At 42.4% G+C, this 27,907-nt stretch overlaps 2 protein-coding genes across 6 annotated transcripts in view; one reads left to right on the top strand and one right to left on the bottom strand.

Moving 5' to 3' along the window:
• Positions 1-683: 683 nt before the first annotated feature.
• On the bottom strand, positions 684-20,518 carry CUNH12orf73 (chromosome unknown C12orf73 homolog). Of its 3 annotated transcripts, none has more exons than XM_033220857.1 (3): positions 7,601-7,712; positions 7,093-7,210; positions 684-2,103 (listed from the first exon to the last, which is right to left on the bottom strand). In XM_033220857.1, the coding sequence occupies exons 1-3, from the start codon at positions 7,705-7,707 to the stop codon at positions 1,996-1,998; spliced, it is 333 nt and encodes a 110-aa protein (XP_033076748.1). In that variant the 5' UTR covers positions 7,708-7,712; the 3' UTR covers positions 684-1,995. The 3 variants fall into 3 exon arrangements, with proteins under 3 accessions (XP_033076748.1, XP_033076749.1, XP_033076750.1); XM_033220858.1 differs by having other exon boundaries at positions 687-2,103; positions 7,539-7,671; XM_033220859.1 differs by lacking the exon at positions 7,601-7,712 and adding an exon at positions 20,382-20,518 and having other exon boundaries at positions 1,230-2,103.
• TDG (thymine DNA glycosylase) overlaps positions 20,232-27,907 on the top strand; it is a 23,232-nt gene continuing 15,556 nt past the window's right edge. The window contains exons 1-2 of one of the 3 annotated variants that reach the window (XM_033220845.1): positions 20,352-20,487; positions 23,909-24,173. Coding sequence is in view for 1 of the 3 variants with exons in the window: in XM_033220844.1 (XP_033076735.1) it covers positions 20,465-20,487 (23 nt within the window). In the remaining 2 variants the exon portion in view is untranslated. Of the gene's footprint in view, positions 20,488-23,908; positions 24,174-27,907 lie in introns of all 3 variants that reach the window. The other 2 variants (XM_033220844.1, XM_033220846.1) reach the window with 2 other exon arrangements.

Raw genomic sequence — 27,907 nt, 5'->3', positions numbered from 1 at the left:
GTTGTTTTTACTGTGGGCTAGAGAGATGTCTTAGCTGTATATTTAAGGATCATGTGTGTATTACAAAATTTTGCAGGAATTAATTTATGTGCTACAAAGTTTCATTAGAGACTTTACAGTTTTTCTGATGATCTAGTACTCCTCTATGGATTTATTTTTCTGTTCATGCTTCCCCACCCCCTACCTTAAGGTATTTTTCTAGAATTAGTTTGCAATTATTATTACCAGCTTCCCTACTTGAGTACATGTCTTCTGAAAACCACCCTGCTTTTTCCTTCATAGTAGAATGGCAGCTCAGTTACAGAAACATGCTGTAATTAAGGTATATATAGCTTCCTTTCATGATACAGGCTTACATTAATTGCTACTTGTAATGTTTCCCATTTTGGGGCCACTATGCATTACCATTGTTAATACTGCTATGATATACTTGTAGAAAACAAAGCCATCAGATCACATTGAATTAGTGATATCTGACACTTGCTCCTCGGAATCCTACAATTACTAAGTTTCTGTTGCTCCTAGCAGGAAAGCATCATACTCCTTCAGTTTTTGATAAAAATAAACAGCTCAATCATACCTATCTTGCACAAAAACTGTTCAACTGGCCTAATTTAATTACCAAACAGGTCGCAACTGGTCTATCTCGGCCTTTTAAGTTAAAAAACATCATTATTAGGGGATAATATAGTACTGCTTTTAATTTTTAATGCATATACGTTACAGATTTGGTTCTCCAAGAAACACTGAGGTGCAGTCTAGCAGAGGGTCTATGAAGGCGCACCCTTTGATCAACACCTGAGAAAGGAAACGGGACCGAGCTGAGGGAGAAGTTGAGCTGCAACGTAGATCCGAAGACAGTGTCCATAAACCCCACAGGGAGTTGTGGTGGGCCCATCAGAGTTGCCCACCACTCACGTGCTGAAGTGGCCAGGGCTTTCTATTCTCACCTCCAACAGTCATTGGATTTGGGCCCCTTCAGGGCGCATGGCTTTGAGCAAGGCCACCACAGCTGAGGCAATCCTTCCAGAAGCTGACCATTGAAAGCTGCTGGCATGCTTGATGCTAAAGCAACAAGCTTCCTTAGGGAGTCTGGATGGCGCATTTCCATGACCACTACAATGTATATTTTTCACAATAGGATCAACTTCAAAACAGGAAGAAAATGTATCTTATTGGAAGTCACTTAGAAGCAGCACTTAATGAAATAAAGATGGCATTTTTACCTGACCTGAGGTAAATTTTTTATTTTAATAACCATAAAACTGATTTTTCACCTTCATGAAGTCATTGTCTTACAGGAGACTCAGATTCAAATCATGACTCTTTCCCTCAGTAGCCAGGCCACCTACTCTGTACGTGTAAAAGGAAGGTACGCGGTACTTCTAAAGCATCCACTGCATCCTTCATTCACATGGTCCACTGAGTGATGGTCTGTCCTCCCCTTAAGCACAAAATGGCCCTAAGGGATGGGTCTTTTCTTCATGCAAAAGGTGAGCAATGCCCCCAGCCTTTCACTCTAGAAAGTGATGAGGCGATGATTTTGTATCCACAAAATGCATTATCAAAGCTCACCACTTTGGTGTTCGTTTACTGAAGTTAGCAGAGATCTAGAATTTGAAAATAGTTTAGCAATGAGAAATAACTCCACTTAGCAAATTCAATTAATGAAACTAGTTCATAGTTTTAAATAATTTTTTAATTTATATGAAATAAAGACAACCCATATAGTAGACTTACAAATATTCTATTTCAAATTATATTCAGGACTAACTATCTTTCAAACCATATTCATGAGTCTGATGATATGTGCTTTGGCAGTTTTCAAGAAATATCAATCAAACCATAATTAAATTTCAACGTATCGGCTAAACATCCACTAAGCATCTCCTTTTGCAGTCAGCATTGGACTAAGTGCTTAAGGACAAGTAGTTTGATGCAATAAATTAAGAAATACATATTTAAGACTTATTATTCACAGAATTCTTGGCATAGTTACTTAAGTTCCTCCTGTTGAGAAACTTGAGGTTTGTGTTTTCCTTCTTTCAGTCTCAAAAGCTCCGTTTTGAGTTCTCCAGGCTTTGGTGGAATTTCAGGTATTGTCTGCAAAAAAATAAAACAAAAAACACAAATGTCTAACCCTTAATAAGGCTGCAATTCAATGTAACCTGGAAGACTTTAAAGAGTAAAAAATAACAAAAAGTTCCTCTACTTGCTACTCAATGATAGATCTTTATGATGAGAATAGATCTTTATGATGAGAAGCTCTGGTTGATCTAAGTCCCTTTCTAACCCTGTGTTTATAAGTCTATCATCCTGGCAAGGTCTTCGGTATTATGTACTGCAGGACTCACAGAGGATAGCTGGCATCGCAATCAATGGACAGGTTCACAGCTTTGAATAAAACTTTCCACATTTGGAAATTCACTCCTGCACCATCTACTGACTCTCTACCATGTGCCTGGCATAGAAAATAAGCGTTAGGAATTAATTTATTCAAAAATATTAAGTGCCTATTATATGCAAAGCATAAAGCAGTATGCAAAAAAATACAAAATCCTTGCATTCAAGGAAGGTATTCACAGAGTTGTGCATCTATCACAATACATTTTAGAACATTTTCATTACCCCAAAAAGAAACCCCATACTTATTAGCAGCCACTTTCATTTCCATACAACCCTCCCCCACATAGCCATAGACAACTATTAGTCTTCTTTCTGTCTACATAGATTTGCCTATTCTGGATATTTTCTATAAATTGAATCATATAATCTGTGGTCCTCTGTGTTCTTTCATGTAGCATAATGTTTTCAAGGTTCATCAATGTTGTAGCTTGTATCAGTATTTCATTTTTTATTACTCAATAATGCTCCATTGTATGGATATACCATCTATCCATTCATCAGCTAATAGGCATTTAGATTTTCCACCGTTTGGATATTATGAATAATACTGCTCTGAATATTCATATACAAGTTTTTGTGTGGATATGTGTTTTCACATCTATTGGGCATAAACCTAAAAGTGGAATTGCTGGGTCATATGGAAACTCTAATGTTTAACTGCTTGAGGAACTACCAGACTTTTCTGAAGCCACTGTACCATTTTATATTCCCATCAACAATGCGTGAGGCTTTCAATTTCTCCACATCCTTGACAACACTTGTTACTATCTGTTTTACTATAGCCATTGTAGTGGATATGAAGTGGTATTTCATTGTGGTTTTGATTTGCCTTTCTCTGGTGGCTAATAGTGCTGAGCATCTTTCCGTGTACTTACTGGTGTTCAGAAGATGACTTCTGAACAAAGACATGAAACAGGATGAGGGAGCCAGCCATGCAGTTACCTAGGAGCATTTCAGGCAGATGGAACCACAGGTGCAGAGGACCTAAGGCAGGAGTGTGGCTTCATTTTCAAGGAGAAGCAAGATTGTCAGTATAGCTGGTACAAAGTATTCACGGGGAGGTTAAGGGAAGAAAAGGGCAGAGGAAAAAGGGAGCGGGGAGATAAAGTCTCCAGTGTTTTTCACTCTGAAATGGGAAGACACTGGAGAGTTCTGAGAAGAGTGACATGTCCTCATTCAAGTGTACAGAGATGACAATGGTAGCTTTGCTGAGAATAGACCACAGGAGAGCAAGAGTGGAAGGCAGAAGACAGGTCAGGAAGCTATTACAACAACAGGTGAAAGTGACTGACAGTGGATCGAATTGGGTAGTAGCAACAGAGGTGGTGAGAAGCAGGCAGCATCTGATGTACTTTTCAGGTTAATCCAGTGGGATCTGCTGATATGTACAGTATGAGAGAAGAATTAAAGACAACTCCTAGCTTTCAACCTGAACTACAACAGAGTCATCTCCTTTGCTATTCAGATGATCTGAGATGGACAACTAAAACAAGGCACCTGTAGCAGTTCTCCCCAACACGGCACTAAAGCACAAGTCTGGGCAGTCATCATGGTCTCCTCTGTTTGACTCTGCCCAGACCTTCCAGTTCTCAGACTGAAAGACTTGTGATCTGGCTTTGTTACAAAGAACAAAGTGGTTAACAATAGTGACAGTCATTGCTGGAGCAATACCAAAAGACATAGGTAAAGAGCATATAAATGTGAATGAAGCACGCTGCTTCCAACACACAGCCAGCCACCTGGGCCTTCAAGTTCCTACAGAGATACCTCATTGCCAGTGTCACCAACCAATCAAACTGAGGTGGCCTCAGACCCTTCAAAAGACTGTGGCTTCATTCCATCTCCTCCCAAGGTACAGGCAGCTGCTGTAACAACCCTTGCACATTCCCAATTATAATGAAATGGGTGAATCAAAGGTCAACTTCCCAAGGGCAAATCCCAGGCATTCCTTCTTTTGCAAGGCCTGCCTGATGTCTATTCCTGCACAAGCTATAGACTAAACTGCATTACTGTGGAAGGTTCCTGTCACTTTGTCTCCACTAGGTATCCCTGATGCTCAATAGAACCCTGTTTAAAAGAGAAGCACTCTGAGGTTGTAAGAAAGAGCTCCTGCAGCACTGTTTGTACAAAAACTACATACTACCTAAATGTCAATGAGGGATTGATCAAATAAATGTCATAGTTATATTATGAAATACTATGCAGTAGTTAAAAAGATTTAATATACACAAACGTCTATTTATGTAGATGGTAGCCAAAACAAGGAAGTAGCAGAGAAATGTGTACATGAACTCCTATTCACATGAAGGAAAAACACTCCACAAACTGTGTGTGTGTGTGTATACGCATGCACAGGTGCATTCGTCCATTTTGCATTGCCCGAGGCTGGGTAATTTATAAAGAAAAAAGGTTTATTTGACTCGTGGTTCTGCAGGCTGTACAAGCATGGCACCAGCATCGGTCCAGCTTCTGGTGAAGCCTCAGAAAGCTTTAACTCATGGCAGAAGGCAAAGTGGGAGCAGGTGTAACACATGGCAAGAGAGGGAGTGAGAGAGCAAGCCAGGCTCTTTTAAACAACCAGCTCTCGTGAACTAATAAAGTGAGAACTCACTCATCACCACAGGGAGGGCACCAAGCCATTCATGAGGGATTCGTTCCCATGACGCAAATGCCTCCCACCAGGCCCTACTTCCAACATTGGGGATCACATTTTGGCGTGCAGTTTGGAAGGGACAACTTTCCAGTCCGTATCAGTGGGCATTCAACACCAGTGAGAAGAGGCGAAGGATATTCACCAAACAAGACACGGTAGTTACGTGTGGGGAGCAAGCGGGTTATAAGAGGGGGGGATTTTCACTTTTTACTCTACATACTTGAACTCAGTTTGAATGTTTTACAAGAGTACTGGATTGTTTTATGAACAGGAGCGAAAAAGAGACATACCAAACAGAAAGCTTGGGTTTCAGATCCTTCAATCACCTCATTAAGCTATGTGACTTTGAGAAATCAACTTCACTCTTCTCAACCTGTTTCTCATGTGAAAATAGGAATTACACCTTCAAAATTGTAGTGACAATTAACTGATGTTAAAAATACAAATGGGCCAGGCACGGTGGCTCACGCCTGTAACCCCAGCACTTTGGGAGGCAGAGGCGGGTGGATCACTTGAGGCCAGGAGTTCAAGACCAGCCTGGCCAACACAGTGAAACACCATCTCTACCAAAAAATACAAAAAATTTGCTACACATGGTGGTGTACGCCTGTAATCCTGGCTACTCAGGAGGCTGAGGCATGAGATTTGCTTGAACCCGGAAAGCAGAGGTTGCAGTGAAATCAGATCACACACAGCCTGGGTGACAGAGTGAGACTCCATCTCAAAAAATAAAAATACAACATAAATGCAAATACAAATGGAGCCAGGCACAGTGGCTCACACCTGTAATCCCAGCACTTTCAGAGGCCAAGGTGGGAGGACTTCTTGAAGCCAGGAGTTGGAGATCAGCCTGAGCAACATTTTGAGACCTTGTCTCTACAAAAAATTTAAAAATCAGCCAGGTGTGATGGTGCACACTTGTCATCCCAGCTACTTAGGAGGCTGAGGCAGGAGGATTGATTGAGCCCAGAAATGTGAGGCTGTGGTGAGCTCTGATTGCAGCACTGCACTCCAACCTGGGCAACAGAATGAGACCTGTCTCTAATTTTTTAAAAATTATTTTTCATAAAAATTTCTTAAAAAAGAAACACTGATTGATTCTCTGTGTTACCTGTCCAGGCAGAGTCCAAACAGAAATGACCGCTCCCAACACTGTGCTCCAAACCACTATTCACACCTATAGCATAACAGCACATTCTTATAATCATCTGCACCATACTTTCTCATCTCCACCTCCCCAAGACTATAATTCCCGAAAAGAACCTTTAATTTCAGTTCCTAATTCAATGAATGCTTATTAAAATTAAATTTCTCCCTCCTTTGAATGCCTATATTCACTCATCCTTCATTCGACAAATACTTATTGAGTGTCTGCTACATTCCAAGCAGTTGAGATGCAAGACTGAACCAGACAGACACAGTCTGGAGCTTACATTCTACTGAAGCAAACTGACAAAGAACAAATGAATAGACAAAGAACTGCAGACAAGTGCCCTATGGAAACAAAGGATGAGACGGAATCGCAGAGGAGGAATTCTTTGGGAGCTAGCCCAAGGACCCTCATTGCTGGAGGAGAGACTTGAGCTAAGACTTGAAGTTCTGAAGAAGGAAACCAAGCCAAGTTGTTGGGGGGTGGGGGAGAGGAGGACATGCCAAGGATAAGAAAAAGAATGGCCCCGAAATGGGGACAGGTTTGATGAATTGGAGAAACAGCAAGGAAGCAGGTGTGAATGTTAACAGGGGAAAGAACTGGTAAAATGGTGGCAGATGGGCCACAGGTAGGCAGCGGCCAGACTGTGTAAGACCTCACAGGCCATGCATTGCCCTAGATGCAATGGGATGCCATCCAAAGGTTTTGGGCCCAGAGCAAATGTGATCCTAATTTCGTTTAAGATCACTTTTGCTGCCACGAGGAGAATGGAGTGGTCCAGGAGCATCTGCATTGCTATAAGGCAATGCTTAAGGCTGGGTAATTTACAAAGAAATGAGGTGCATTTGGCTCAAAAATAAAACATGAGCCCTCCCGCACTCACCAGGTCCGGTCGGTAGTATCTGTGCACCACTTCTGCCCCTGCGAACATGGCCAGGAGGCTGGCTGTGAACATTTTCAGGTAGGTGGACATGGGCACGCCCGCGGGCATGGTCGGCAGGCTGGACGGGGAAGGAAGGGGCAGTGTCAGAAGTTCCCGCTCACAACTACACCGCGCCAGGGCTGAGGCGCCCCAGCCAGCGCTGGACACGAGACACACGGCAGCGGAGGTGCGGGAGGTGCGCGGTCAGGGAACCTGGGTTCTCGCCCAGTCCAACGCCTCGGTTTCCTCCTTTACAAGCTGAGGGCAAGGAGAGGACGAACGCCCTCCAGGCCGAGGCCCAGTCTCAATCGTTTATCAGTGAGGGGCGCTGGCCTACGACATTAAAGGGAGCTCTTGATCAGCAAGCGGAAGGCCGACACCCGGTGGTTTCCCCGCGCCCCTTCTACCTCTAGAACTGTGGACTTCACTCCCTTCTGCCCCTATACACGCTCCCTAGAAGAGACGGTACCGCGAACTGCAGGGGTGCTGGGCAACGGGTGTAAGGGCGGACTCAAAGTACTGTGACTGGGGATCGCACCGGACAGGAAAGCAAGAGCGCTGCTGGCGCAGGTACATGACGCAGGCGGAAGTGGGACGCTGGGAGAAAGACAATTTTTTTTTTTTTTTTTTTTTTTAAACCAATTCCGACACGTTCTCAGCCCCAGGCTCGCAGCGTCTCCATCACTCTCCCTATAGTTAAATTTTCCTGGCAGATGTGGAGTCTAAGGCCAGGCCGTGGACTATTATTACATCATTTGTACTTTCGTGCACACAAAGGAAATTGCACGCCTTTACCACTTTTTAGGAGAGGTGGAGTCACACATTGAGCATTTGCGTGCTTTTACGGGAGGTCACCCTCCTGTGACCTCTTGTGAGTTAAGTTAAAGGCACTCACTGTCCCTGTGTCTGGCGTCTTTTGATACCCGAAATAGAGCCACATCCAGACAGCTGTGGCCTTATGACCTGGTGCTACTGGGAAACGGGAAATTTGAAATGGACATAATATAATCCAGGCATTTTTCGATTGTTTTGATTATGGGTTGATTTTTAAGTAAAAGGTTAGTGCAAGGGCCGGGGATGGTGGCTTGAGCCTGTAATCCCAGCACTTTGGGAGGCCAAAGCAGGCGGATCACTTGAGGCCTGAAGTTTGAGACCAGCCTGGCCAACATGGCAAGATGGCAAGACCCCATCTCTACTAAAATATATATATATTTAAATATATATATATGTACATATACACACAAAAAATTAGCTGGGCGTAGTAGCAGGTGCCTGTGATCCCAGCTACTCGGGAGACTGAGGCAGGGGACTCGCTTGAACCCAGGAGGTGGAGGTTGCAGTGAGCTGAGATCGCGCCACTGCACTCCAGCTTGGGCAACAGAGCAAGACTCTGTCTCAAAAAAAAAAAAAAGTTAGTGCAAGGCTAAATTCTGAAGGATTAAAGTTGTATGTATGACAAATCACAATACTCATATTTTTAAAGAGCTTTATAGAGGTATATTTGACATATGATAAACTGCACATATTTAAAGTATACAATATGATGTTTGACATGTGAGACCATTACCATAATCAAGATTATGAACATACCCAAACCCTCAGTGCTTCTTAGTGCTTCTTTCTACTTCCTCCCTCCTCCACGGCCTTATATTTCCCTGGGTAATCACAGATCTGTTTTCTGTCACTATAAGTTAGTTTGCATTTTCTGGAATGTTACATAAATAGAATTATACAGTATGTACTATTTTTTGTGTTGCTTATTTCTTGCAGCTCAGTTTTTTGAGATTCATCCACATTGTTGCATGTCTTAGTAGTTCACTCCTTTTTATTGCTAGGTGGGTTTAGACTATAATTGGTTTATCTGTTCAATTACTGGTAAACATTTTGGTTTCTAGTTGGTGTGTAAATAACTAAAATTTAAAAGATGTTGGAACCTAAAAAAATACTGTTAAGCCTTGAGAGAGATGTGACTAATCTGAGTACACATGGTTACAACTTCTGTTCTCAGATTATATATTAACTCACATTCTTTTCTTGTTCTATACAATGACTAGAGAAAAATGACAGTGACAAAAACCGCCTGCCTTCTTAATGACCCTTGTTATGATTAATTTGCCCTTTATTGTCCTGCTTTGCTGAGACCAGATAACAGAAAACCCATGAGTATTACACCCTCTGTAAAAAATGTTAAATGCACCCTTTCCCAAAAAGAAACACTGCGTATAACCAACCAAATTTCTGTAACTTTGTGCCAATCTTGTATGAAAAGTGTTGAAATCCTGCTAAAAACTCCTGTCTATGCCTATACAAATGAAATCTTAACTTTCTTACTTCAGAACGCTGACTCCATTCCTTTGGAGTTGGTGTTTCCAGGTGGTCCATTCTTACTCTTTGTGCTTGAATATACCCTCTTTAAGTTAGATTCTGACCCTTTTGGTTATTTTAGGTTGACACTGGTTGTATATGAGAAAGACTGGTATAGAAGTCTTTCTGATAACATGGGCTTCCATTTTTATTAGGTACATCTCTAGGAGAAGAATTACTAGAACATATGGAAGGTATATATTTAACTTTTTAAGAAATTGCCAGGCCAGGTGCGGTGGCTCACGCAAAATCCTAGCATTTTGGGAGGCCGAGGAGGGAGAACTGTCTGAGCTCAGGAGTTTGAGACCAGCCTGGGCAACACGGTAAAACCCCATCTCTACTAAAATACAAAAATTGGCCAGGTGTAGTGGTGTGCGCCTGTAGTCCCAGCTACTTAGGAGCCTGAGGCAGGAGAATTGCTTGAACCCAGGAGGTGGAGGTTGCAGTGAGCTGACATAGTGCCACTGTACTCCAGCCTAGACGACAGAGCAAGAGTCCGTCTCAAAAAAAAAAAAAAATTAATAAAAAAAAAGAAATTGCCCAAAGCAGCTATACAAATTTATTATTTATTTTTATTTTTTATTTTATTTATTTTTTTGAGACAGAGTTTTGCTCTGTCACCAGGCTGGAGTGCAGTGGCACAAACTTGGCTCACTGCACCCTCTGCCTTCCTGGTTCCAGTGATTCTTTTGCCTCCGCCTCCCAAGTAGCTGAGATTACAGGCACATGCCACCATGCCCAGCTAAATTATTTTTAGTAGAGACGGGGTTTCACCATGTTGTCCAGGCTGGTCTTGAACTCCTGACCTCAGGTGATGCACCTGCCTTGGCCTCCCAAAGTGCTGGGATTACAAGAATGAGCCACCAAGGCCGGGCGCGGTGGCTCAAGCCTGTAATCCCAGCACTTTGGGAGGCCGAGACGGGCGGATCACGAGGTCAGGAGATCGAGACCATCCTGGCCAACACGGTGAAACCCCGTCTCTACTAAAAATACAAAAACTAGCCGGGCGAGGTGGCGGGCGCCTGTAGTCCCAGCTACTCGGGAGGCTGAGGCAGGAGAATGGCGGGAACCCGGGAGGCGGAGCTTGCAGTGAGCTGAGATCTGGCCACTGCACTCCAGTCCGGCGACAGAGCGAGACTCCGCCTCAAAAAAAAAAAAAAAAAAAAAAAGAATGAGCCACCATGCCCGGCTATTCCTTCATTCATTCATTCATTCTCAAACAGTCTTGCTCTGTCGCCCAGGATAGAGTGCAGTGGCATGATCTTGGCTCCTGAGTTCAAGCGATTCTCCTACGTCAGTCTCCTGAGTATCTGGAATTACAGGCAGGTGCCACCATACCTGGCTAATTTGTATAATTTTTAGTAGAGACGGGGTTTCACCACGCAGGCCAGGGTGGTCTCAGAACTCCTGACCTCATGTGATCCACCAACCTAGGCTTCCCAAAGTACTGAGATTACAAGCATGAGCCATCACACCTAGCCGAGCTGTACAATTTTACATTCCCATCAGCAGTGTATGAAACATATGAGACATCCCCATCCAGTTCCTTCAAATCCTCTCCAATATTTGCTCTAGTCAGTCTTTTTTATTTTAGCTATTCTAATATGTGGGTAATGGTTTTTCATTTTGGTTTTAATTTACATTTCCCTCATGACTGATGATTTAAATATTTTCATATGCGAAAAAAACCACAAAAACATAAAAATCCTTGGACACATACCTCACACCATATTAAAAATTTTAAATGGATCACAGACATTCATGTGTTGATAGTCATATACTGCATAACAACATTTCAGTCAATGGACCACATACATGACTGATGGCCCCATAAAATTACAATGAACCTGAAAAAAATCCCATAGCCTAATGACATCATAACTGTCAAACACCATGTGTTCATGGTGACGCTGGTGTAAACACACCATGCTGCAGTCATCTAAAAGTATACCACATACAATTATGTACACTACATAATACTTGATAATAAATCTTGTTACTGATATATCTATTTACTATACTTTTATGCTTATCTTACAGTGTACTCTTTTTATTCTTTAAAAAAAAAAAAAGTTAACTGTAAAACAGCCTCAACCGGATCCTTCAGAAGGTACTCCAGAAAGCATTGTTATCAGAGGAGATGACGACTCCTTGTGGGTTACTGCCCTTGAAGACCTTCCAGCGGGACATGATGTGGAGGTGGAAGACAGTGATATTGATGATCTTGACCCTGTGTAGGCCTAGGCTAATGTGTGTGTTTGTGTCTTAGTTTTTCACAAAATTTTTAAAAGTAAAAAAAAAAAATTCAAAACAGAAAAAAGGCTTATAGAATAAGGATATAAGAAATGTTTTATAGCTGTACAATGTGTTTTAAGCTAAGTGTTATTACAAAAAGGTCAAAAAGTTTAAAAAATTATAAAGTTTATAAAGTTACAGAAAGCTAAGGTTAACATATTATCGAAGAAAATTACTTTTTAATAAACTTAGTGTAACCTAGGTGTACAGTGTTTATAAAGTCTACAGTAGTGTACAGTAATGTCCTAGACCTTCGCATTCACTCACTGACTCACCCAGAGCAACAAGGAGTCCTGCAAGCTCTATTCATGGTAAGTGCCTGCTACATTTTTTATCTTTAATACTGTTTGGTTTGGTTTTTTGTTGTTGCTGTTGTTGTTGTTGAGACAGAGTCTTGCTCTGTCGCCCAGGCTGGAGTGCAGTGGTTCAATCTCGGCTCACTGCAACCTCTGCTTGCCAGGTTCAAGCGATTCTCCTGCCTCAGCCTCCCAAGTAGCTGGGACTACAGGCGCCCGCCACTGCACCCAGCTAAGTTTTCTTTGTATTTTAGTAAAGATGGGTTTCACCATGTTGCCCAGAGTGGTCTCGAACTCCTGAGCTCAGGTGATCCACATGCCTCGGCCTCCCAAAGTGCTGGGATTACAGGCGTGAGCCACCATGCCAGGCCTAATACTGTATTTTTACTGTACCTTTTCTAAGTTTAGATACATACTTACCATTGTGTTACAATTGCCTACAGTATTCACTATAGTAACATGCTGAACAGGTTTGTAGCCTAGGAACCACAGGCCACACAATATAGCCTAGGTATATAGTAGGCTGCACCATCTAGATTTGTGGAAGTACACTCTATAATATTCTTACAATGACAAAATCACCTAGTGACATTTCTCAGAATATATCCTGTTGTTAAATGACAAATGACCCTATTTTCTTGTGCTTCTATTTTCTTTGGTGATTCATCTGCTCAAATCTTTTGCCCATTTTTAAAACTGAGTTGTTTTCTTATGGGTTTTGAGTGTTCTTTTGTATGTTCTGGACACAAGTCCTTTATCAGATATGATCTGCAAATATTTTCTCCCAGTTTATTGCTTTTTATTAATTTTTGAGAGAAGTGTTTAATTTTAATGAAGTACAATTTATCAATTTTCCCTTTTGTATTATATTTAAAAATATAACCCAGGGTCATAAATATTGTCTTCTATATTTTCATCTAGAAGTTTTACAGCTTTTACATTTAAGTCCATGATCCATTTTGTTTTTTTGTATGGTGTGAGGTATAGGTGAGGCAGGAGGCAGCACTTGACTCCCAAGGTGGAGCTTGGATACAGGACCGGATGGAGAAGCAGCTACAATAGGGAAGACGTGGAAGCTCTTCTCCATAAAACACACCAACTAATGTGCCATGTCAGTTTAGTTTTGTCATGGCAACACCCAGACACTACCACTCCTTTCCGTGGTACAGATCCAAAAGTTACCTCCCTTTTTCTAGAAATTTCTGCATTCTCAGCCTCTTGATTTGCATATAACTAGAAGTGGGTATAAATATGACTGAGAACTGCCTCTGAGCTGCTACTCTGAGCACACTGTCTATGGGGCAGCCTTGCTCTGCAGGAGCAGTCTTGGAGTTGTAACACTGCTGCCTCAATAAAACTGTTTTCTTCTATCATCAGCTCACTCTTACATTATTTATTTCCTGGGTGAACACTCCTGGGCTAAGGGCTTGCCTGCCCTGCGTCATGGGTACAACTTTGTTTTGTTTTTGCATATAGATATCTGAACTGCATTTGAAGCTTAGTTGAAAATCAGTTCATCACTTATCCATGTATGTATGTATCTATTTCTGGACTTTATTCTGTTTCTGTTGCACTGATATATTTATCTTTCTTGATGCCAATACTACACTGTCTTTTTTTTTTTTTTTTTTTTGAGACAAGGAATCATTCTGTTGCCCAGGCTGGATCTCGGCTCACTGCAACCTCCACCTCCCGGGTTCAAGCTCTTCTCCCATCCCAGCCTCCTGAGTAGCTGGGACTACAGGCATGTGCCACCATGTCTGGCTAATTTTTGTATGTTTTAGCAGAGACAGGGTTTCACCATGTTGGCCAGGCTGTTGTCAAACTTCTGGCCTTGGGTGATCCGCCTGCCTCAGCCTCCCAAAGTGCTGGGGTTACAGGCATGAGCCACTGCACCCGGCCAACACTGTCTTGATTACTGTAGCCTTATAATAATTCTTAAGTCAAGCAGTATTAGCTCTCCCAGCTTTGGCTATTCTAGATCTTTGCATTTCCATATAAATTTTAGAATCATTTTGTCAATTTCTACCCAAAAATGCTTACCTGGATGATGGTTAGCATTATATTGAATCTTTAAACATCTTCACAATATTTGGTCTTCTGATCCATGAATACAACATATCCATGTACTTATTTAGTTCTTACCCACTTTCTATCAGCAATGCTTTTCACTTTTTATGATACAAGTCTTGCATATCTTTTGTCAGCTCTATCCTTAAATATTTCATCTTGTTGATGCTATTGTGAATGGTATTTTTTCTAATTGTTTGTTGTTAGTACATAAACTACAATTGATCTTCCTACACTGATATTTTATCTTGCAACCTTGTGAATCTCACTTATTAGTTGTACCAGGTTTTTTGTAGGTTCCACAGGATTTTCTACATAAACCAGCACCTGAGCAATGAATAAAGACGGGCTTTTTTTTTTTTTTTTTAATAGCTGTCATTTATCTATCTTGAGGAAGTTCCCGGTTCTGTTTCTACATTACTAATTTTTTTTTTGAGACGGAGTCTCACTCTGTCACCCAGGCTGGAGTGCAGTGGTGCAATCTCGGCTCACTCCAAGCTCCGTCTCCTAGATTCGCACCATTCTCCGGCCTCAGCCTCCCGAGTAGCTGGAACTACAGGCGCCGCCACCACACCCGGCTAATTTTTTTTTGTATTTTTAGTTGAGATGGGGTTTCACTGTGTTAACCAAGATGGCCTCAATCTCCTGACCTCATGATCTGCCCGCCTCAGCCTCCCTAAGTGCTGGGATCACAGGCATGAGCCACCATGCCCGGCCTGCTAAAAGTTTTCATTACAAATGAATGTTGGATTTTGTCAAATGCTTAAACCACATCTATGAAGATAATCACACTTTTTAAAAAATGTGTTAATGTGATGAATTATACAGACTGATTTTCAAATGTTGAACCAATTTTGTATTACTCAGATGAACTCTACCTGGTTAATTTTGTTTTTTATATATTATTGGAATATATATATATATATAGTTGAATTCAATTTGATAAATTTTGTTCAGAATTATATTCATGATAGTATTGGCCTGTTCCTTCTTTTCTTGCCACATTTTTCTACTTTTGGTAATGAGGTAATGTTGCCCTTATAGAATGAGTTGGAAAATGTTACTTTTTCTTCAATATTCTGGAAGATCTTGACAGGATTGGTTTTATTTTTTCCTTAATCATCTGCTATAATTCACTGGTGAACCCAGTTGGGCCTGGCGTTTTTGTTGTAGGAAGGTTTTTAACTACAAATTTGTGTTAGTCCATTCTTGCATTGCTACAAATATCTGAGGTAGGGCAATTTATAAAGAAAAGAGGTTTATTTGGCTCACAGTTCTGCAGGCTCTACAGGAAGCATGGTGCCAGAATCTGCTCCTGGTGAGGGCCTCAGGAAGCTTCTAGCCACAGCAGAAGGTGAAGGGGGAACAGGCATATCACAAGGCGAGAATGGAAGCAAGAGAGAGTGGGGAGGTGCCACACACTTTTTTTTTTTTTTTGAGACGGAGTCTTGCTCTGTTGCCCAGGCTGAAGTGCAGTGGTGCAATCTCACTGCAACCACCACCCTCCAGGTTCAAGCGATTCTCCTGCCTCAGCCTCCCGAGTAGCTGGGATTACAGGCGCACGCCACCACATCCGGCTAATTTTGTATTTTTACATTTATTTATTTATTTATTTATTTACAAGATGGAGTCTCACTCTGTCACCCAGGCTGCAGTGTAGTGGTGCGATGTTGGCTCACTGCAACCTCCAGCTCCCCGGTGGGTTCAAGCAATTCCCTGCCTCAGCCTCCCGAGTAGCTGGGATTACAGGCATCTGCCACCATGCCTGGCTAATTTTTGTATTTTTAGTAGAGACGAGGTTTCACCATCTTGGCCAGGCTGGTCTTGAACTCCTGACCTCGTGATCCACCCACCTTGGCCTCCCAAAGTGCTAGGATCACAGGTGTGGGCCAGTGCACCCAGCAATTTTGTATTTTTAGTAGAGATGGGGTTTCGCCATGTTGGCCAGGCTGGTCTCGAACTCCTGACCTCAAGTGATCTACCTGCCTTGGCCTCCCAAAGTGCTGGGATTACAGGCATGAGCCACCGCGCCTGGCATGCCACATGCTTTTAAACAACCAGATCTAGTGTGAACTCAGAGAACTCTCTCATCACCAGGGGGAGGGTGCTAAGCCATTCACAAAAAATCTGCCCCTACGATCCAAACACTTCCCACTAGGCCCCACCTCCAACACTGGGTATTACAATTCAACATGAGATTTGGAAGGGATGACCGTCAAAACCATAACAAAACTGAATTTCTTTAGTAAATATAGGGTTATGTAGGTTATCTATTCTTGAGTGAACTTTGATAGTTTGTATCTTAGGGAATTCATCCACTTCATCAAAGTTGCTGAAGTTATAAAATATAATTGCCAAAATATTCCTATGATCCTTTTAATATACATAGAATCTGTAATTATGTAACTTCTTTCATTTTCATATTATTGTGTCTCCTTTTTTCTATTAAGCCTGACTAGAGGTTTATCAATTTTATTGATCTTCTCACCATACAAGCTTTAGTGGCACTGATTTTTCTCATTTTTGTTTTCTATTTCATTGTTGTTTTTGTTTGTTTGTTTGTTTCTGACACGGAGTTTCACTCATGTTGCCCAGGCTGGAGTGCAAGGCGCAATCTCAGCTCACTTCTACCTCCACCTCCGGGGTTCAAGCGATTCTCCTGCCTCAGCCTCCTGAGTAACCGGGATTACAGGCGTGCGCCACCACACCAAGCTAATTTTGTATTTTTTTAGTAGAGACAGGGTTTCTCTATTTTGGTCAGGCTGGTCTCAAACTCCCGACCTCAGGTGATCCACCCACCTCGGCCTCCCAATATTTCATTGTTTTACACTAAATATTCATCATTTCCTTTCTTTTGCTTATGTGGAGTTTCAGTTACTCTTCATTCTCTAATTCTTAAGGTGGAAGCTGAGGTAATTGATTTGAAAGCTTTCTTGTTTTATTTGGTACTTAGTGCTATCAATGTTCAGTGACTCTTTAGGTTCTGAATATCCTTCTGCCTAAAGTCTTTCTGCCTCCTCACACTCTGCCAAGGCTCCCAAAGAGCCCTGAGAGGGTGGACTCTGGTGCCACACTGCCCTGGCAATAATAATCTTGACTCTGCCACTTAATAGCTGTGTGACCTTGCTCAAGTTACTTAACCTCTCTGTATGTCCGTTTCTTTGCCTGTAAAATGTAGATAATAATAATAGCTACCTATTAATTTTAGGAGTCCAGTTGGCTGGGCAATTATGCTTAGATGTATGGTCAAACATTTTGGTTTCTGTGAGAGTGTTTTTGGATGAGATTTAACATTTAAGTGGGTAGACTTTGAGTAAAGCCGATTGCCTTCCAAAATGTGCGTGGGCCTCATCCAATCAGTTGAAGGTGTAAATAAAACAAAAAACTGACCTCCCCAGGGCAAGCCGGAATTCTCTAGCAGACAGCTTTTGGACTTGAACTATATACAATGCACTGAATGTTTATGTCCCGTCCCCCACCACCAAATTCCTATGTTGACACCTAATCACCAACGTGATGCTATTAGGTGAAGTCTTTGGGAGGTGGTTGGGTCAGAAGGACACAGCTCTCGTGAATGTGATCAGTGCCCTTATAAAAGAGGCCCAGAGAACTGCCTCTTCCCTTCCACCACGTGAAGACACAGCTAGAAGGTACCATCTATCAACCAGCAAGTGGGTCCTCTCACCAGACACTGAATCTTCAGGCACCCCGATCTTGAACTTCCCAGCCTCCAGAACTCTGAGACATAAATGTGCATTGTCTATAAAGCCACCCAGTTTTTGGTATTTTATTATAGCAGCCCAAACAAAGACACAACCTTGACTCCCATTTAATCCTAAGGATTAAATGAATTAATATAGACAAAGTACTTACAGCAGTCCATGGCATATATTAAACAGTCAATAAATGTTAACTGCTATAATTTCTACCATCATCATCATCATCATTATTCTGAATATAACTGCTGTCTTTAGCACCAATTCTTGTACTGGTCTCAAAAGCCCTCATATGCAGTAAGGACCCTGGTACCCACTTATGGATGAAAATCTACTATTGGACAAACCCTACCCAGTAGCAAGCCCTGTTGACAGTAAGATGTAACTAACTGGCGTAACATTAGCTACTGGGTAAGCAAGCTCACTAGGTTCCTGAAAGGGAGAGGAGGCATTAGGAAGAGGAGAAAGGGAAACAAGTTAAAGTGACTTGGCTTGTCTTTTGCAGTTGTCCTATCATCTGCCCTATGATACAAAGTCTCTCCTGAAGTAGAGGCACAAATGGCAAAGATAAGAGAGTAACACATCTCCCAGGCTTCCCCAGCTCTGGTGGGCCAGGCTCACAAGCAGAAAAAGTTTGTCTTCCAGACTCAGATGCAGGATGTTGAGAGAAAGAGACACTGATGGGATAAAAGCCAGTTTGCTGCAACTGCTTCACCATTTTCAGGTTCAGGTTCAGTGTCCTCACCGACAACTCCTCCCATAAGCTTTTTTTTTTTCTTTTTTGAGACGGAGTCTCACTCTGTAGCCCAGGCTGGAGTGCAGTGGTTCAATCTCGGCTCACTGCAACCTCTGCCTCCCGAGTTCAAGCGATTCTCCCACCTCAGCCTCCCGAGTAGCTGGGACTACAGGTGCAGAGATGGGGTTTTGACATGTTGGCCAGGTGGGTCTCGAACTCCTGACCTCAGGTGATCCACCCGCCTCAGTCTCCCAAAGTGCTGGGATTACAGGCATGAGCCACCACGCCCGGCCTCCTCCCATAAACTTTCTTTTGCTATGCAAGATTGAGCAGAGGACCCTGGTCTCTTGAGGTTATGAGTGGAGTTGGCAGGACCCAGAAGCACAGCAACCCACAGTGAGGGAAGCCCTTGCTGCCCAAGGTAAGTCCCCAAGTGCAGACAACCTGAGAAAAGTTTGCTCTCTTCACACACACTCAGTCACCAGAATTCTCTCCCTGAAATAACTGAGACAAGCCACCTGATGTAAGACTTTTCTAGACGACGGTCCTGAGCCATTGGCAAAATCAGAGAGGATGGGCTTTTTTTCATTCATTCAACATATATTCATTGAATATTTACCATGTGCCAGGTTCTGAGTAGTATCTACTAATGGACAGGGTATTCATAAAAGTTCTGTACTGTTTTAAAAGTTTCACTTAAACTTTAAATAATTGATATACTACAAATTAATCTTTCTTTATTTACTCACGAGAGCCTTTTCCTGGATCCTAGAATGAAGGAAATTCATGGAGCACAGAGCCACAGTCATCTCCCAGCTCACAGGTCACGTGAGTGAGAAATAAACTTCTGTGGCTGTAAACCACCGAAGGTTTGGAGTTACCTGTTACTATATGCATGAACTCAGGAAACCTAACAAATACAGCAGTCATGTTTTTTATCATACTGCAAACTAGAAAAACCCAAAAGCCTATTCCATTAAGAGTTCCTTAATAACGTACAAACACCAGTGACAGAAATGGAGAACTAATAAAACAAAACCAGCTGTAAGAACCACTGAGACATAAAAGAGAGGTTAGTTTGTAAGATTACGAACCACTGAGATGTAAAAGTGGGGTTAGTCTGTAAGGTTATGGGAGGTGATGCTCGAATGGGATCTAGTCTTGTAGACGTCAAAGGTTAATATTCTCACATATCCAAACTAATGCAGAGAGCGGTTTATGTAGAGCTTTACATTCACCCTCATTTCACAGATAAGAAAACTGAGGCCCAAGATGGCACAGTGGCCTCGACGCCCAGGTTTTCCACTTCCAAAGTCTCTCCCTCACATCTCACTACCTGATAATGCAACAGTCTTTAATCGGGGCGAATTTCGGGGTGGAAAGGACTAGATAATGCTGATAAGCGTCATCATCCCATATACACAGCACCCAAAGGTCAGCACCCTATAGCCCACGCGTCCACCAGTCCCCGAAAATACTGGGGACAAAAGCTGACGTCAGCAGAGGGCTGCCAGTCCCAGTCGTCTGGTCCTCCACCCTTCCCGAAAAGCCAAGCGGCGGAGCTGGGGTGCCCTGCGAGAAGGGGGTGAGCGTGATTGGGCTGTCCTGCATCACGTGACGGTCAGTACGCGTGGGATTTGGCTCAGAGGAGGCGGAAGTGCAGCGCAGAAAGGGGGTCCGTGGGGGAGGGCAGAAGCCTGGGGGAGGAGCTTGAGTCCAGCCACTGTCCGGGTACTGCCCGCCATCCGGCCCACGTCTCTGGGGTTGTCTTACCGCAGTGAGTACGACGCGTACTACAGAGACCGGTCGCCCGTGTGCCTGGCAGGTGGAGCCGTGCGCATCAGCGGCCTCCGGGAATGGAAGCGGAGAACGCGGGCAGGTAATGCCGGGGCCAGCGCTGCCCCTCCCTTGCACCCTTCACGGCGGGGCAGGTTGGTTGGCGAGCGCGCGCGCGCGCACGCAGGGGTCTTTTAAATCCCGGCCCGAATACAAAGGCCGGGGCCGCGCGTGCGCACGGCGGCCTGCTTGGCCCTTCCTTCCCTGGCTGCGGCGGCGGCGGTGGTGGTGGTGGTGGTGGCGGTGGCGGTCGGGGTTGCTCTGAGGGTTACCTGGTGCACCTGGACCCTTCTTTGGCTCTCCGCGATAACCAGTTGACTATAAAATACATTAGTAAACATCCAGCAGTCTTTGGTTAATGTGTCTTTCTGGATGCCTTTCTTGGCTACGTTTCCCTTCACCCTCCATTACCACGCTAAGAGCTGTTAAAGATGAGTGTCGAACATTTCCAGCTCCAGGAGTTTTCATTTTAAAGTTGGTTGATTTGTTGCGGCTTCCTCCCCAAAGGCCTACTGAAAGCAATGTTAAGGGTCATGGGTTAGATAATTTTATTGTGGGAATATGTAGACCACTCTCGAGTAGTCAATCTAAAAATGACCTTTGAGTTTTCCAGTGGTCTTGGGGACGATCTTAAGAATCCGTTTTATAAAAGTCCTTTGGGAGAGTCAAGAGAAGGATTTGCAAAAGCAAGAGATTTAGGGATTTGAACTCCTGGTGGAAAACTAAATTTAAAAAAAAAAATGGATATGGTGGCAGTTTTTTAAAAGATAAAGAGTGATGATTTACATTGAAATTAAAAGAAAAAAACCTGTTATACCTAATGAAGAGTTATCCTGACTCTCAGTGGCTAATGGGATCGGAATTTAGGCAACACAAAGGACTTCTATGGGCCTGTTCATGTCTGTAAAGTCGACATGTGTGGAATTTGATTCTGACATGCCGAGAACTGGTGTTACATGAAAGGGCACACTAACCAAAATAAGAGTTTAGGAAAAGAGATATATGTAGACAAAGTGTGGACTTTATCTTGACTTTGTAGATCAAGTCCTGGAATAAATTACTCCACTTCTTTCCCAGAAGAACTTTACAAATAAGAGAATTCACCAAAATTTGTGGAAATCTCTCTTGTGACCTTACTTCAGAGCAGAATTGAAACTTGGGCCAAGAATAAATTACACATTGTAAGACTTTATCCAGGGTCTTAGAGCAAAATAGTAGGACTTGAATACACTGTTTAGCTCAAAGCTGTGACATGTCGGCCTGACTTCATCCAAAAGGCTATAGACCAGATTTTATTTTGTCTTGGAAAGCTTTCACCTTCAGAAACTGTGGAAAATTCTGTGTAATCTTCTGAAATGACTCAGACCCCAGGTAATCCTTAGAGAGTAGTTCTCTGTCACCCTTGACTGTGCTGGTCAATAAATGTAATGTGGGATGTGAAAAAAAATAAATTTACTTTTTTTTTTTTTTTTTTTTTTGAGACAGAGCCTTGCTCTGTTGCCTAGGCTGGAGAGCAGTGGCGGATCTTGGCTCACTGCAACCTCCTTCACCTGGAATCAAGTGAGTCTCCCACCTCATCCTCCCGAGTAGCTGGGATTACAGGCACCTGCCACCAGTCCCGGCTAATATTTTGTATTTTTAGTAGAGACAGGGTTTCACCATGTTGGCCAGGCTGGTCTTGAACTCCTGTCCTCAAGTGATCCACCCGCCTCAGCCTCACAAAGTGCTAGGATTACAAATGTGAGCCACCGCGCCCAGCCGACTTTTTATTTTAGAAGACTAATTTCAGATATTCAAAGAAGAAAATTCAAATTCCATGAATATAGACTTTTTTTTTTTTTTTTTTTTTTTTTGAGACGGCGTTTCACTCTGTTGCCCAGGATGGAGTGCAGTGGCGCAATTACCTTTCACTGCAACCTCTGCTTCCCGAGTTTAAGTGATTCTGATGTCTAGGCCTGCCAAGCATCTGGGACTACAGGTGCCCAACACCACACCCAGCTAATTTTTTGTATATTTAGCAGAGACGAGGTTTCACCATTTTGGCTAGGCAGGTCTTGAACCCCTGGCCTCAGGTGATCACTTTGGCCTCCCAAAGTGCTGAGATTACAAGCCAAAGCGCCCAGCCTAGACTTTATTTCAATGGCAAAATAGTTCAGGAGTCTTAGAAAGTGCTTACAGTCTAATCAACCAGAGAGGAATAAAGGAGGAATTTTATAAGGGTACTGGGTCGTTTCCAGTGACCTCAGGCGTGAAAAAGACATTTACTGAGGATGGAAATTAGGATGCCAAATCAAAAGTGACTGGAAGAGAGTGGCATGGACGACTAAGAATACAAACAGGAAAAATTAACCCTCAAATGCTTTATAGAAATGTTAAGGAGACCAGGAAGGATTGTTTTAGTTAGATGTTGACAACAAGAAGAATAAAGATTTGGGTTTTCTGCGCAGTCTACTGGCATGGTGGCAGCAGACAACAGAACACCTAAGTACTTTGTTCTGACTTGGATTTTACATCTTCTGTGTTAGGAAAATGATTGTTTGACTGGAAATGGCAGAATGAGTATCTGTAAGACTTAAAGCTCAAGATCAATGAAGGCAGTTAGGAGAAGTTTCAGGTGTTCTAACAGAATCATATGCCCTGGCCTGTGTGTGTTGTATTTCAAGGGAGAGGCCAGATTAAAGCAGTGTTTGAGGATTTGTAACAAATGTATGGGGCCTGGAAATAAACACATGGGTTCCTATTCTTCCAGAGGTGGAGTCTGTCCTCTGTTGACATTGATCCTGAACAAAATTTTTACTTATCAATGGTTACTGAGCATTTTTAAAAGAAACTAATTGACCAGGCACAGTGGCTGATGCCTGTAATCCCAGCACTTTGGGAGGCCAAGGCGAGTGGATCGCCCAAGGTCAGGAGTTCAAGACCAGCCTGACCAACATGGTGAAAACCCATCTCTACTAAAAATACAAAATTAGCCAGGCATGGTAGTGACCACTACACTACAGTATCAGTTCAGAAAGAAAGCAAGACAGGCAGCATCAGAAGGATGCTGGCAGGAGGTACCTATGGTAGTCATTATTATAGCAAATTTATTATATACCAAGTACTGTTTTGGATGTTTTACATATGCCAACTAGCTTAATCCTCATAACCAATTATTAGGTTCTGTTGCCATTTTACAAATGTGGAAGAGATTAAGAGGCATAAAGAGATTAAGGAACTTGCCCCCAGAGCTAGTGAATGGAAGAGCTGAAATTTGAATCCAGATGACCTGGCTTCAAAGTCTGCCTCTCTAGCTAGCAAATCTGCTTTACTGCTTCTTTTAGTGGGCAAGATGGCAATGGGCTGATGGCAATCCAGTTAGGTGAAATAAAAAACCTGGCTTACTACTGAAAGAATCAGGCAGACTGAAGAGAGGTCTGTATTCATATGCCATGTATCTCTGTCCCTAACTTTGTTCCTTTCAGTAGCTTAACAGCAGCAGGGTGCTGATGGCATGCTGATAACATTCGTGAGTGACCCAAGCCTGGGAGGAATTTGTGGAATTGACTGATTGATTGAATCAGAGTCCAGCTAAATCCTGACTGACTGGAATGGTGAATCATCTTTTACAAAGAAGAGGCACAATCCTATACTCAGCTGCAGAGAAATCAGTGATAAAGTGGAATGAGGGAGAAGTGATACAAGGACAGTTGACATTGATGGGAACTCCGTGTGAATCAACAGTATAATGTAGGTGCCAGTATAGCTAGTGTCGTGGATTCTGCAGTTGGTCTCCAAAATGAGGAAGTTGGTAGTCCTGCTTAGTTTTAGGCTGATGAGGCTTTATCTGGAGTTTTGTTTGATTTTGAGTACCAAAAAATGACCAAATACTGAAGAAATTCGACATCATACTACATGAGGAATTATACTATTTGAGGAATACTGTAGGAGAACTGACTTATTCTAAATCTTTATATTCACAGTTTCTAGTAGAATGTACATATGGTGAATACACAGACCTCCATCTAGGAATATCAAATAGAATCTTAACAATGGTTATGGTGCTATCGCATCGTAATTGACATAACCAGACCCCTTTAGTTGAGTATTTGGATTATTTAGCCTTGTTCATTATTTTGTAAGTATTCAGTATGGCATGTGCTTTTTTTAAGTGAAGATAATAAAATGTATTTAGAAAATAGCAACTTAGGCTGGGTGCAGTGGCTCACACCTGTAATCCCAGCCTTTGGGAGGCCAAGGTGGGAGGATCACTTGAGGCCAGGAGTTCAAGACTAGCCTGGGCAACATAGTGAAACCTCATCTCTACAAAAAATTTAAAATTTAGCCACGCATAGATGCATGTACCTGTAATTCCAGCTACTCAGGAGACTGAGGCAAGAGGATTGCCTGAGCCCAGGTGTGTGAGGTTACTGTGAGCTATGATAGCACCACTGCACTCCAGCCTGGGTGACAGCCAGACCCTGACTCTTAAAAAAGAAAAAAGCAACTTACATCCCTAAAATAGCGTAAAATGATTGAAGATAAAAGAAGTTGGAGTCATTAATTTTAGAGAAAACCTTAAAGATTTAGTTTTTTGAAATACAGCAAATCTAGCCAGGCATGGTGGTGTGCGCCTGAGGTCTCAGCTACTCAGGAAGCTGAGGCAGGAGGATCACTGGAGCCCAGGAGTTGGAAGCTGCAGCCAACTATGATCATGCCACTGCACTCCAGCATGGGTGACAGAGTAAGACTCCGTCTCTAAAAAAAATAATAATTAAAAAAATCTAAAAATAGCAAATCTGAATTAACTGTACTTCTTAATGAACTCTATGTGTGGAGTGTGTGTATGTGTGTTTTGAGAAAGACTATCAGAAAATATAGTCAACCTTCCATATCTATGGATTCTGCATCTAAGAATTCAACCAACTGTGGATTTAAATTATTTGGGAAAAAAGGACAAATAACAACATTAAAAAATAATACAGATAAAAAGAATGCAGGATGACAGCTACTTACATAGCATTTACATTGTATTAGGTATCATGAGTAATGTAAAGATGATGTACAGTATAAGGGAGGATCTGCATAGGTTATATACAAATACTATGCCATTTTATATCAAGCGACTTGAGCATCCTTAGATACTGGTATCTGTGAGGAGTCCTAGAACCAATCCCCCATGTACACGAAACTAGGTACATACCACAGTCCATTTTTAGAAAGACTGATTAGTAACTAAAGGATGACTGTACACAGTTCATCAGTTCCAGGCAGCTATAAAAAACCAATCTAGCTGGGTGAGGTGGCTCACGCCTGTAATCCCAGCACTTTGGGGAGGCTGAGGTGGGCAGATCATGAGGTCAGGAGTTGGAGACCAGCTTGACCAACATGGTAAAACCCCATCTCTACTAAAAATAAAAAAATTAGCCGGGCGTAGTGGTGTGCCTGCAATCGCAGCTACTCAGGAGGCTGAGGCAGGAGAATCGCTTGAACCCGGGAGGCAGAGGTTGCAGTGAGCCGAGATCACGACATTGCACTCCAGCCTGGGTGACAGAACGAGACTCGATCTCAAAAAACAAACAAACAAAAAACAACAGAAAAACAATCTGTGAGCGCTGCAGTTCAACAGAAGGTGAGTGCAAATGGAGGCTAGGAGAGAAAAAGAGGTAAACAGGAAAATGAGGGAGAGGGAGTGAAGAATATTTGAGACAAAGGTAAATGATGGAAGAAAAGTGAACAAAGGGAAATAAAATCAATCATGCTTGTAAGTTTGACATCAGGAAGTTATAGAAAGTAGAAAGTCTTTGGGGTCTGTTTTGCGTCTAGACAGATCTAGTCCTATTTCCTAGACATCGTCCACATATGTAGAAATGACTGAGTCTAATTCCTCATTTTCATGGTGAGGAAATGGATACCCAGAGAGGGTAAATGACTAAATGCTCTTCGTTACTGTCCTTCTCATAGAGTTATTGCTCAGAAACATTGCAGAGTTCTGGATTATAAAGTAGCAACAATCATTATGCATACACAAATGTATTTAAGAAATATCCTCACACTGAGGGTGAAACAGGTTTATGCTCCTTATACATTTAGTTGTTATTATAATAGAAGATAAAATTATACAGAACCCTTTTTTTTTTTTTTTTTTAAGACAGAGTCTTGCTCTGTTGCCCAGGCTGGAGTGCAGTGGCATGATCTTGGCTCACTGCAACTTCCACCTCCCTGGTTCAAGCAATTCTCCTGCCTCAGCCTTTCAAGTAGCTAGGATTACAGGCACATGCCACCATGCCCAACTAAGTTTTGTATTTTTAGTAGAGACGGGGTTTCACCATGTTGACCAGGCTGGTCTCGAACTCCTAACCTCGTGATCCACCCACCTCAGCCTCCCAAAATGCTGGGATTACAGGCATGAGCCACTGCATCCGGCCAGTTATCCAGAACTCTTTAGTTAACTAGCATTCAAGTTTATGAAGATTTTTATGTAGATGTAATGCTTGTTTCTGCCAAGTAATAGGAATGTTGTGATCTACCATCTTTCTTTTATTCTGGCTTTTAGAAAGCTGTTGAGGTAAACAAGCTAAGTTTAATGCTCAAAGATAGTGTATTCCTCAGAACAAACACATTTTATTTCCCATAGGTTTATTTTTCTTTATCCGTTCTAATTTAACTTTTTGTAAAATGCCACAGTCCATTTTTAGAAAGATTAAGGGATATATCATTATTATGGATAAGTTTCTAGGTTTCTTTCAAACTTGATATACCTATCTAATATAAAAGTTCAGATGCTTTTTCCTCTTTATTTTTCACTTTTTATTCAGCCAACTGTGATTTCTAGAATTTTTATTTTCAGCTTCTGAACCCCAGAATTCCTGAAGATGATTAACAACCTCCGACTATACCAAAAATTTGGAAGATTTTTATAAAGTAAAGAATCCTTTTGTAATGTGAACGATGTCTCCCTAATTTATGTATTTTCAGTTTGCATTTTCATGAAGTGCTCAAAATGGGACATGTGAAATTCTGAGAGCAGTAATAAGAAACCCGGGAGGGTGGTAGGTAGATTGCCTTCCTGACCATATGACAGAGTAAAAACACATCACATGCATTATTTTTTCTTTTTTTGAGATGGAGTTTCGCTCTTGTTGTCCAGGCTGGAGTGCAGTGGCTCCGTGTTGGCTCACCACAACCTCCACCTCCTGGGTTCAAGCGATTCTCCTACCTCAGCCTCCCAACTAGCTGGGATTACAGGCACACATCACCACGCCAGCTAATTTTGTGTTTTTAGTAGAGACAGGGTTTCTGCATGTTGCTCAGGCTGGTCTCGAACTCCTGACCTCAGGTAATCCACCGCCTTTACCTCCCAAAGCGCCGGGATTACAGGCATGAGCCACCACGCCCAACCATATCTCATACATTCTTTTGCTCAGGCATTTATTGTCACCATATGTCTTTGTTTCTGTATATTCAAGCTGAATCAAAGTGCT

The sequence above is a fragment of the Trachypithecus francoisi genome, unplaced genomic scaffold, assembly GCF_009764315.1.
Source record: "Trachypithecus francoisi isolate TF-2019V2 unplaced genomic scaffold, Tfra_2.0 Lachesis_group11, whole genome shotgun sequence".
Taxonomy (NCBI): Eukaryota; Metazoa; Chordata; class Mammalia; order Primates; family Cercopithecidae; genus Trachypithecus; species Trachypithecus francoisi.
The sequence above is the reverse complement of the archived record's forward strand: the minus strand, read 5'-3'. Positions and strand labels throughout refer to the sequence as shown.

Coding starts and splice junctions, on each gene's coding strand:
- CUNH12orf73 (XM_033220857.1), bottom strand. CDS start 7,707: ATGTACCTGCGCCAGCAGCGCTCTTGCTTTCCTGTCCGGTGCGATCCC. Junction 7,211..7,600: donor CAGCACCCCTGCAGTTCGCG/GTACCGTCTCTT, acceptor TTCCCCGTCCAG/CCTGCCGACCATGCCCGCGG. Junction 2,104..7,092: donor GATACTACCGACCGGACCTG/GTGAGTGCGGGA, acceptor ATTTTTTTGCAG/ACAATACCTGAAATTCCACC.